Source organism: Garra rufa, chromosome 10, assembly GCF_049309525.1.
Source record: "Garra rufa chromosome 10, GarRuf1.0, whole genome shotgun sequence".
NCBI classification, from domain to species: domain Eukaryota; kingdom Metazoa; phylum Chordata; class Actinopteri; order Cypriniformes; family Cyprinidae; genus Garra; species Garra rufa.
In genome coordinates this window covers 4,287,883-4,300,496 of record NC_133370.1, presented here as the reverse complement: position 1 = coordinate 4,300,496, position 12,614 = coordinate 4,287,883, and the positions used below count along the sequence as shown (strand labels likewise).

General features: G+C 33.7%; 1 protein-coding gene across 1 annotated transcript in view; it reads right to left on the bottom strand.

Annotated features, from left to right (window-relative positions):
• Nucleotides 1-3,226: 3,226 nt before the first annotated feature.
• Nucleotides 3,227-12,614, bottom strand: part of cplx4c (complexin 4c) — a 19,389-nt gene continuing 10,001 nt past the window's right edge. Inside the window, exons 2-3 of the mRNA XM_073849926.1 lie at nt 11,823-11,910; nt 3,227-8,154 (exon numbers count right to left, since the gene is read on the bottom strand). Of these exons, the coding sequence (XP_073706027.1) occupies nt 7,930-8,154; nt 11,823-11,910 (313 nt within the window). The 3' untranslated portion in view covers nt 3,227-7,929. The remainder of the gene's footprint in view (nt 8,155-11,822; nt 11,911-12,614) is intronic.

Genomic DNA, 12,614 nt, shown 5'->3' with positions numbered 1-12,614 from the left:
AGGTAGATAGATATTTTTCAGATATATGGGTAGATAGATAGATAGACATTTTTCAGATAGATAGATAGATATTAGATAGATAGATAGATAGATAGATAGATAGATAGATAGATAGATAGATATACATTTTTCAGATAGATAGATAGATATTAGATAGATAGATAGATAGATAGATAGATAGACATTTTTCAGATAGATAGATAGATATTAGATAGATAGATAGATAGATAGATAGATAGATAGATAGATAGATAGACAGACATTTTTCAGATAGATAGATAGATAGATAGATAGATAGACATTTTTTGGATAGATAGATAGATAGATAGATAGACATTTTTCAGATAGATAGATAGATATATAGATATTTGATAGATATTTGATAGATATTAGATGGATAGATGGATAGATAGATATTTTCAGATAAATATTTCTTATATACATTTTTCAGATAGATAGATAGGTAGATATTTTTCAGATAGATAGATAAGTATATTTTTAGATAGGTAGATAGATATTTTTCAGATAGATAGATAGATAGATAGATAGATGGATAGACATTTTTCAGATAGATAGATAGATAGATAGATAGATAGATAGATAGATAGATAGATAGATAGATTTTTCCGATAGATAGATATTTGATAGAAGGATAGATGGATAGACATTTTTCAGATAGATAGATATTTGATAGATAGATAGATAGATAGATAGATAGATAGATAGATAGATAGATATTTGATAGATATTTGATAGATAGATAGATAGATAGATAGATAGATATTTGATAGATATTTGATAGATAGATAGATAGATAGATAGATAGATAGATATTTGATAGATAGATAGATTTTTCCGATAGATAGATAGATTTTTCCGATAGATAGATATTTGATAGAAGGATAGATGGATAGACATTTTTCAAATAGATAGATATTTGATAGATAGATAGATTTTTCCGATAGATAGATAGATAGATAGATAAATAGATGGACATTTTTCAGATAGATAGATAGATAGATAGATAGATAAATAGATAGACATTTTTCAGATAGATAGATAGATAGACATTTTTTGGATAGATAGATAGACATTTTTTGGATAGATAGATATATAGATAGATAGATAGACATTTTTCAGATAGATAGATAGATAGATAGATAGATAGATATATAGATGGATAGACATTTTTCAGATAGATAGATAGATAGATAGATAGATAGATGGATAGACATTTTTCAGATAGATAGATAGATAGATAGATAGATAGATAGATAGACATTTTTCAGATAGATAGATTGATAGATTTTTCCGATAGATAGATATTTGATAGATAGATAGATGGATAGACATTTTTCAGATAGATAGACATTTTTCAGGTAGATAGATAGATAGATAGATAGATAGATAGATAGATAGATAGATAGATAGATAGATAGATAGATTTTTCCGATAGATAGATATTTGATAGAAGGATAGATGGATAGACATTTTTCAGATAGATAGATATTTGATAGATAGATAGATTTTTCCGATAGATAGATAGATAGATAAATAGATAGACATTTTTCAGATAGATAGATAGATAGATAGATAGATAAATAGATAGACATTTTTCAGATAAATAGATAGATAGATAGATAGATAGATAGATAGACATTTTTTGGATAGATAGATAGATAGACATTTTTTGGATAGATAGATATATAGATAGATAGATAGACATTTTTCAGATAGATAGATAGATAGATAGATAGACATTTTTCAGATAGATAGATAGATAGATAGATAGATAGATAGATGATAGACATTTTTCATATAGATAGACATTTTTCAGATAGATAGATAGATAGATAGATGGATAGACATTTTTCAGATAGATAGATAGATAGATAGATAGACATTTTTCAGATAGATAGATTGATAGATTTTTCCGATAGATAGATATTTGATAGATAGATAGATGGATAGATGGATAGACATTTTTCAGATAGATAGATAGATAGATAGATAGATAGATAGATAGTTTTTTCCGATAGATAGATATTTGATAGATGGATAGATGGATAGACATTTTTCAGATAGATAGATATTTGATAGATAGATAGATTTTTCCGATAGATAGATAGATAGATAGATAGATAGATAGATAGATAGATAGATAGATAGATAGATAGATAGATAGATAGATAGATAGACATTTTTTGGATAGATAGATAGATAGACATTTTTTGGATAGATAGATATATAGATAGATAGACATTTTTCAGATAGATAGACATTTTTCAGATAGATAGATAGATAGATAGATAGATAGATAGATAGATAGATATTTGATAGATATTTGATAGATATTAGATGGATAGATGGATAGATAGATAAATATTAGATAGATAGATAGACATTTGTTTTTCATATACGTTTTTTTTTTTTTAGATTAGTATGCAGTATATAGTACAAACTGTGCAGCGTGTAGTGTTTCATTCCAAACATAGCCGACGTCTCAGGTTTACATAACCCGAGCACAGACGGACATCCGATTGGAAAGCCTTCTCCACGTCACTCATTCCAAGGACAATAACACCTGTGGATCTGCATCAGGTTGTTTGCTTTTGTTGATCTGACACAAGGACAAGAATGAGAGCAGGTAACTAATCCTGTTATGGCTGAAAATCAAATTAAACCAAGAGCATTAAACTCATGCCTTCAGCCTTCCATGTATCTAAATGACACACATGCTGTTGATGATTTTTTTTATATGTCTGTTTCCTGTCAAGCAGCTCTGTTAATGCCGGTCAAATGGATTTTGTGTGTGTAATTTTAGGTTGTTGATGACGTCAAAGCCCAGTGAGACACTGACATGCTTTGGTTTTACGGTAGGATTAATCTAGTGCTTAGTCTTTATGGGCTAATTAACTCCACCTACTCCATCCTTCCATACACCCACTGCTCAAAGAGATTACACTTGTTCATTTTATGAATGAAAGTGAGTCTACAGTAGATTTTGCATTTGCGTTCACAAATGTGTCTCATTAAGAAAATGAGCTGAAAATTTACTCACCCTCAGGCCATCCAAGATATACAGTCAAGCCCCTGAAATTATTCATACCCCTGGCAAATTTTGACTTAAAATTACTTTTATTCAACCAGCAAGGTTTTTTTTTTTTGACTGGAAATGACACAGGATTCTCCCGAAAGATAATAAGATGATGTACAAGAGGCATCATTGTGGAAAAAATATTTCTCAGCTTTTATTTACATTTGAACTAAAAGTGTCATGTCCAAAATTATTCGTACCATTTACATTACATTTACATTTATTCATTTAGCAGACGCTTTTATCCAAAACGACTTACAATTGGGAATACAACAAGTGATTCATCCTAAGGAGGCAGATCAACATAGGAAGTGCTCAAAAATACCATATATCTCAGGCATTGTTTTTTTTATTGAGTCAAATAGTGTCGAAAAAGATGGGTTTTCAGCAGACGCTTGAAAGCTGTTAAGGAGTGTGCATTCCAGATAGGGGTGGGAAGATCATTCCACCAGACAGGAACGTTGAATGAGAATGTTCTGGAAAGTGATTTCATGCCTCTCTGTGGTGGTACAATGAGGCATCTTTCACTAGAGGATCTCAGACTTCTGGAGGGAGTGTAGATTCGTAGTAGTGAATGGAGGTATAGGCAGGAGAAGAGCCGGTGGCTGTCCTATATGCCAGCATCAGTGTCTTGAATTTGATGCGAGCTGTAACCGGTAGCCAGTGCAGTGATATGAAGAGAAACATTTGCAAACTGTCATAGTCTGTGGGAAAATCCAAAGTTCTATACCATCCCAAATAGTCCAAGCTGTTCTAAAGCATACTTCTCCAGATAAGGCGCACACAAGCCTGATTGGCCTTTGCAAATATTCATCTGGACAAAGAAGAAGACTTCTGTTTTATGGTCAGATGAAACAAAAATTGAATTGTTTGGCCACAATGATGTAGCCTTCATTTGGCGTAAAAAAGGAGAAGCCTTCAACCTTAAGAACACCATCCCCACTGACAAACATGGTGCTGGGAACCTAATGTTTTGGGGGTGTTTTTCAGCCGGTGGAGCAGGGAACCTAATCACAGTAATCTGCACCATGAAAAATAACAATACATCAAAATTGTCAACAACAACATCAGGCAGTCTGCAGAGAAACTTGGCCTTGGGCACCAGTGGACACTTCAGCACCACAACGACCCAAAACACACAGCAAAAGTGGTGAAGAAATGATTAGAAGACAAAAACATTAACGTTTTGCAGTGGCCCAGCCAGAGTCCTGACTTAAATCCAATTGAGAATCTGTGGAGGAGCTAAAGATCAGGGTGATGGCAAGGAGACCCTCCAACCTGAAAGAGTTGGAGCTCATCGCTAAAGATAAATGGGCAAAAATACCAGTGGAGACATGCAAAAAGCTGGTCAGCAATTATAGGAAGCGTATGATTGCTGTAATAGCCAATAAAGGCTTTTCTATTGATTATTGAGAAGGGTATGAATAATTGTGGACATGCCACTTTTTGTTCAAATGTAAATAAAAGCCGAGAAATATTTTTTTCCACAATGACGCCTCTCGTACATTGTCTTATTATCTTTTGGGAGACGTCTGTTTCCTTTGTAATCAAAAAAAAAAAAAAAAAAAACTTGCTGGTTGAATAAAAGTTTTTAAAAAATTTCATCACTGTCTCACCAATGGATCCTCTACAGTGAATGGGTGCCGTCAGAATGAAAGTCCAAACAGCTGATAAAAACATCACAATAATCCACACCACTCCAGTCCATCAGTTAACATCTTGAGAAGCCAAAAGCTGCATGTTTGTATGAAACAAATTCATCATTAAGACATTTTTAACTTTAAACCATCGCTTCCAGCTAAAATATGAGTCCACAATTCATAATAACACTTCCTCCAGTGTCCATCTGGTCTGAATCAGGAGAGAAATCTGCACAGAACAAGCACCGTTTACAAGCTAAAACAGCTGTAAACAAATATGTGGCTGGATTTTGGTGTGTGACGACAACAACAGATGGACTTTTTCACTGGAGGAAGCATTATCTTGGACTATGGACTCGTGTTTTTGGCCAAAATTACGGTTTAAAGTTAAAAGAGCCTTAATATTACAGTTGTTTTTGCAGATTTTAACTGATGGACTGGAGTAGTGTGGACAACTTGTGGATTATTGTGATGTTTTTTTCAGCAGTTTGGACTCTCATTCTGACGGCACCCATTCACTGCGGAGGATCCCTTGCTAATTGTAAACATTTTTGGTAAAAGCACCTTTTAAAACTGTCCACAGATGCTAAAGAAGGAAACATGTTACATTAAATGTTCTTAATGATGATCAGGGTAAATTGTACCCATTTAGGAAACATGTAAATATCTTCTGTAGGTCAGTATTAAATGAAAAAAGTATGATACTTAAACAAAAGTATTCACCCCCGGCTCTTAATGCATGGTGTTTGACTATGAATTTAATTAGTGTTGCTTTGTAATGAAGGTTAATTAGCTGATGGTGTTGTCCCAGTGATCTACTTTTTACGTTCTTCACTTTGAGATTGGCGTCAGGCTCTGATGGTTACTTTATTACAGGGTTAATGTTTGGGGTCGGGCTTGGAATTAGGTAAAGGTTAAGTCTAGAAACAATGGTTAACTGTGCCATAACTTAAGGTTTAAGGAATCGTGAGTGACATTGTGGTTAGAGTGCATCTTCATGCATGTAAGCAAGTCACAAACAAGAATTGATCAAACGCGCACATGCATTTGTGTAGGATTCACAAATTGCTAGTGAATTTTACAAATAATTACTAATAGGCAGCAAATAATACATTGAATTAAACACAATTTTGGGACTGAAAAAGTATTTTTTTTATTTGTTAAACAACCCAGTAACCCGTTTTATTTACAACTTCAAAAAATATTTTTTTCAAATGCTCAAATGCAAAACTTCACCATTAATAAAGTCTCTAACTGCTCAGTTAGACTCATTTTTATGTAAAGATGGCAAATACTTCTTTTTCAGTCCATGCTGACAATTGAATAATACAATAAAGCATATGAAATTAATCTGAAAAAATGTAATGCTGACTAAAAACAAAGAAAGAAACCATCAAAAGAAAATGTAACATAAGGAAAACATAAGGAAATATTAAATATAAAAATATTCCCAAACTAATTGTGGACTTCAACCAATCAATATGTTAAAAAAAGAGCTGGGTAAATCTTATAAGAAACAACATTTATGAAACCAATTTTTACATTGCATTTTCAGATCATTTTAATTAAATTAAATGAGCAGAACAAAAATGTACAGATAATGTACTCACACCCTTGTCATCCAAGATGTTCACATCTTTTTTTTCCCCTCAGTTTCCTCAGTAAAATAAATTATGTTTTTTGAGAAAAACATTTCAGGATTTCTCTCTATATATAGTGGACCTCTATGGTGCCCCTGAGTTTGAACTTCCAAAAAGCAGTTTAAATGCAGCTTCAAATGACTCTAAATGATCCCAGCTGAAGAATAAGGGTCTTAACTAGCGAAACTGTCTATAATTTTCTTAAATAAATTAATATTTATATACTTTTTAACCACAAACGTCATCTAGCTTTGCATGTACTGTGTTTGCGGTTAAAAAGTATATAAATGTGTTTTTTTTTTTTTTCAAGAAAATAACCGATCGTTTCACTAGATAAGACCCTTCTTCCTCAGCTGGGATCATTTAGAGCCATTTAAAGCTGCATTTAAACTGCGTTTTGGAAGTTCAAACTCCAAAAAGTCCACCATATGGAAAGAAATCCTGAAACATTTTCCTCAAAAAAAAAAAAAAATTCTTTATGACTGAAGAAAGAAAGACATTAACATTTTGGATGACAAGGGGGTGAGTACATTATCTGGAAATTTTTGTTCTGGAAGTGAACAACTCTTTTAAGCTAATTTGTTTTGCACCATGTCATTATGTATTGTGGAAAAAAAAATATTATTATTTTAATGATTTAAAAAAAACTGCATGTTCACATCACTCCTAATTTTTTTAGTGTTTCATGAGTGCAAATGACTTCAGATGAAGCAGCATTATTTGAAGATGAATTGTTGTTTTTCACAAAAACAGCAGATCTCCACAGTTTTGCATTGCTTTACATGGTTCGTCCAGGTAAGATGTGATTCTAATTCAACCAGAGTCCAGATTGGACAACATTCATAATGATTTTATTTTCCTCTGATGTAAGTTTGGACTATGTTTAATTGGAATAAAAAGCAGATAACGTTAAATTAGAGTGTCCTACTTGGCTGAAGCATGTCATGAGCCTCTATAGCCTATAGCACTGTTATTGTACAGTTGACTCAAAAATGAAAAAAATCTGTCATTATTTAGTCATCTGTGTGTCACTGCAAACCTGCATGATACCAAAGTTGTTCAGCAGAAGATTTGAAAATCAAATGAGGACTGAATTTCCATATGTGACCCTGGATGACAAAACCAGTCTTAAGTAGCACAGGTATATTTGTAGCAATGGCCAAAAATACATTGTTTGTGTCAAAATTATCAATTTTTCTTTCATGCCAAAAATCATTAGAATATTAGGTAAAGATCATGTTCCATGAAGATATTTTGTAAATTTCCTACCATAAATCTATCAAAACTTAATTTTTGATTAGTAATATGCATTGCTAAGAACTTAATTTGGACAACTTTAAAGGTGATTTTCTCAATATTTAGATTTTTTGCACCCTCCGATTCCAGATTTTCTAATAGTTGTATCTCAACCAATATTATCCTATCCTATCCTAAAGCTTATTTATTCAGCTTTCAGATGATGTATACATCTCAAAATACTCCTTAATGTTTTTTCATTATAAGAAAGAAAGTGAGTAAAAATTCTTTCAAAACCACACTTGTCTGGTAATAATCACATCATGACGCATTTTTCTTCCGCTGCCTGTTTGACCTCCGTCATGGTGCTCTGAGCTTTGGCTTTGATCGAATCAAAGTCCACATCCATGTTCTGGAGTTTTCCCATAAAAGAGTCGTTCATCTCTTCCTGTTCCTCCTCTTCCTCCACCATCTTTGCCAGCTCCTCAGGTACATCCAGGTCATCTCCGGCCATCTGGACAGTGGCATCGTCTTGAGCACTCTGTTAACACACAATGCAGAGTGAAAAACTTTAAATACTTAAAAAATAATCTTTTTTTTATGAAACAGTTTAGACAAAATATAAAACAAAAAGTGGACATATGTGACCCTGGACCACAAAACCAGTCATAAGGTTAAATTTTACAAAACTGGGATTTATACATCATATGAAAGCTCAATAAATAAGCTTTCTATTAATGTATGGATTGTTAGGATATGACTATTTTTGACCGAGATACATTTATTTGAAAATCTGGAATCTGAGGGTGCAAAAAAAACAAAATACTGAGAAAATCACCTTTAAAGTTGTCCAAATTAAGCTCTTAACAATGCATTTTACTAATCAAAAATTACATTTTGATATATTTACAGTAGGAATTTTACAAAAAATCTTCATGGAACATGATCTTTACTTAATTTCCTAATGATTTTTGGCATAAAAGAAAAATCAAAAATTTTGACCCATGCAATGTATTTTTGGCTATTGCTACAAATATACCCCAGCGACTTAAGACTGGTTTTGTGCTCCAGGGTCACATATGTGTTTTGTATCATATTTGATGGCTCATATAGTGTGATAAAGTGAGAATATGTGACTCTGGACCATAAAACCAGCCATAAGGTTACATTTTTTTTTAAAATTGAGATTTACACATCATCTGAGAGCTGAATAAATAAGCTTTCCATTTATGCATGGTTTGTTAAGACAATATTTGGTTGAGATGCAACTATTTGAAAATCTGTAATCTGAGGGTGCAAAAAATCTAAAAATTGAGAAAATCAACGTTAAAGTTGTCCAAATGAAGTTTTTAGCTATGCATTTTACTAATCAAAAATGAAGTTTTGATATATTTATGGTAGAAAATGGAACATGGTCTTTACGTAATATCCTAATGATTTTTGGCATAAAAGAAAAATCGATCATTGCGACCCATACAATGAATTTTTGGCCATTGCTACAAATATACCTGTGCTACTTAAGACTGGTTTTGTGGTTCAGGGTCACATATGGAGAAAAAACAACCCAGTAAATCAGTGAGATCTTTATAGCACTGCAGCAGATACTTACACAAATTATATAAATATCAGTTGTCACTCTATTATCTTCAATAACATGTCTTAAGATGATCAAAACAATGCAATGCAATCCAATGATGACTGAGAGAAGAACAAACTAACGTTCCTCAAAAGCCTGGTGAATACATTTGAGACACTTGAACATGATTTTATGAATAATCAAGTAAAGCAAAGCTGCACGCAGTCTAGTGTTAATCTGGAAGCATTTCTAGTTATTCTTACATTTACTTTTTAAAAATCAGTAGAGATTCGACAGCAAATTCGTATAATAAAGCGTTTGTATAATTATACTAAAAGTCCTTTAGTTTGATTAAAAAAAACTCTAAACTATCAATCAAACGAATGAATAAATGCAATAGATTGTGTATGACAGGTTTATGGGTCAAAATGATCAATTTTTCTTTTATGCCAAAAATCATTAGGATATTAAGTAAAGATCCATGAATCTTCCATGAAGATTTTTTGCAAATTTCATATCATAAATATATCAAAACTTAATTTTTGATTAGTAATATGCATTGCTAAGAACTTAATTTGGGCAACTTTAAAGGTGATTTTCTCAGTATTTCGATATTTTTTTTGCACCCTCTGATTCCAGATTTTTAAATAGTTGCATCTCGACCAAATACTGTTCTATCCTAACAAACCATACATCAATGGAAAGCTTTATTTATTCATCTTTCAGATTTATATATTATATAAATCTCCATTTCCAAAAAAATGTACCCTTGTGATTGGTTTTGTGGTCCAGGGCCAAATATAGAGTTAACTTGCAGTAGTTTGGATTTCATAAATGCCTCAATATATTAACAAATGTCATCCGAAAATCAAATCAGTGTAATCTGGTAGTATTATTTGTGAGATTAACCCAGCATACAGGTGCATCTCAGTCAATTAGAATGTCATGGAAAAGTTTATTTCAGTCATTCAACTTAAATTGGGAAACTTGTGTATTAAATAAATTCAATGCAATGCAAATTCAATGCGTAAAGTCTTTGGTTCTTTTAATTGTAATGATTTGGCTCATATTTAACAAAGACCTCAACAAATTAGAATACTTCATAAGACCAATAAAAAAACATTTTTAATGAATTGTTGGCCTTCTGGAAAGTATGTTAATGTGCTGTAAATGTACTCAATACTTGGGGCTCCTTTTGCTTTAATTACTGCCTCAATTCGGCGTGGCATCAATGTGATCAGTCTGTGGCACTGCTGAGGTGGTATGGAAGCCCAGATTTCTTTGACAGTGGCCTTCAGCTCATCTGCATTTTTTGGTCTCTTGTTTTTCATTTTGCTCTTGACAAGCCTCTCAAGGCTGCGGTTCTCTCGGTTGTTTGTGCATCTTTTTCTTCTACACTTTTTCCTTCCACTCAGCTTTGTTAACATGCTTGGATGCAGCACTCTGTGAACAGCCGGCTTCTTTGGCAATGAATGTTTGTGGCTTACCCTCCTTCTGAAGGGTGTCAATGATTGTCTTCTGGACAACTGTCAGATCAGCAGTCTTCCCCATGATTGTGTAGCCTAGTGAACCAAACTGAGAGACCAAGGCTGTGTCTAAATTCAGGGACTGCATCCTTCGGAGGACTAATTTGAAGAATGTTACGTCACAGCGCCGCGACGAAGGCTGTCCAAATTCGTAGGATCCTTCAAATGCGGCCCACAAATACATCCTCCTTATCCCCGAATTGGAAGGAATTGGAAGGATGGGTCTGGTGGATCCTTTCCCGTCCTACCTATCCCATAATTCCTTTCGGCAGAGCGCTTCCAGAATTTTCAAATAATGGCGGACGAAGCGAGCGGCAGTAATGCCTACGTTTAAAAAAAACTGGCGTTTCAAAAAATATTTTTTTACAGCGGTTGTCCTAGGCCTTTGGTTTTAGCGTTAAGCTTATTTATTTTTTTACATTTGTATGTTTATATGTTTAAAAACATCACTTTCGTAAACTAGCTTCTTTCTTACTGCCTGTGTGAACATCCCCTTTCACACAGCTAATTTCTTGTTAGTGATTGAAGCTGTTTTTAACGCTTTTAGGGACGAAAGAGCAGTTATTTTGTTTTGTGCAGTACAGATAACCTTACTTCTTGCTTAGCGCTGTCACGGTTGCTAGGCGACTGGATATGAGCAACGGGGAAGGGAGGAAACTGAAAGAAGGGTAGGCTGTCCAAATTCACAGACACCTACTTCCAGGTTTTGCGGTCTTCGGAGGACCCCTCCTCCTTCAACCTGGTAGGAAGGATCCTAAGGGGGATGCAGACCCTGAATTTGGACACAGCCCATTTTGACGGCTCAGGAAACCTTCGCAGGTGTTTTGAGTTGATTCGCTGATTGGCATGTCACCATATTCTAATTTGTTGAGATTGAAAAGATTAAAGATTGAGATTAAAAGAACCAAAGACTTCAACTACTTCAGTCTGTGTGCAATGAATTTATTTAATACACAAGTTTGACAATTCGAGTTGAATTACTGAAATAAATGAACTTTTCCATGACATTCTAATTTACTGAGCTGCACCTGTATGTCATATTATTAATGAAAATATCTCCAAGATGCTGGACTAGTTGGTTAAGGTGATAAAGCAGTGATATGTTACCTGTGGTATTCTGTATTTGTCACGGAGCAGCACTCGTAAGTTTGCTCGCTCTGCTTTTTTTGTAGCAAATTCCTTGTCCCTTTCGATCCTGTTAAACAACACACAAACAGTGTTTATTTACCATTTTTACAACATTGGTTCATGTTAGACAACAGCTAACTGGATCTGCTAACAATGTGAGATACTTCACACGTTCAGGATTTTCTAAGTTCTTCAGCATTGCAAACGCTTTGCTTTGTGCCGCATGCAACGTTCCTTAATAATAGTGTTGTGATCAGTTTCTGTTGTGTTCTGCTTTACTTTGAGAGAAATTAATCTGCAATATGTTATGAGGGAACTGCTACATAAATGGCACAAGAAAAAACGAATGTAACGTGATTAGGCTAATTTACGCGAGCAGAAATGAAGTGCTTATTTACATGCTGTTTAGTGGTTTTACTTGAAACCAATCAATCTGAGCATCTTCCTAACTAGGCCTTACAATCGTATTACTTTGACCCTAAGAGATTAGCCATCGTCATACGTGTATATACAGACTGATGCTCACAGAAATAAGCAATAGGCCAGTTAACTGCACTAGCTGACCTGCAGCAGGATGGAGCCTAAGAAGGTTAGAAGGGTTTAGGGCTAAAATATGGAGCAGGTGGCTTTACATCTAGAGTCAAACAGGGATAACGCTGTAATACTTACTGGCCAAACCCTGTCAAGCTATTAAAAAATATACTAATGCAACGTTTGTAATCCCTAAAACTACCATATCATATTACTGTTTATATATTTGTGTTATTATTG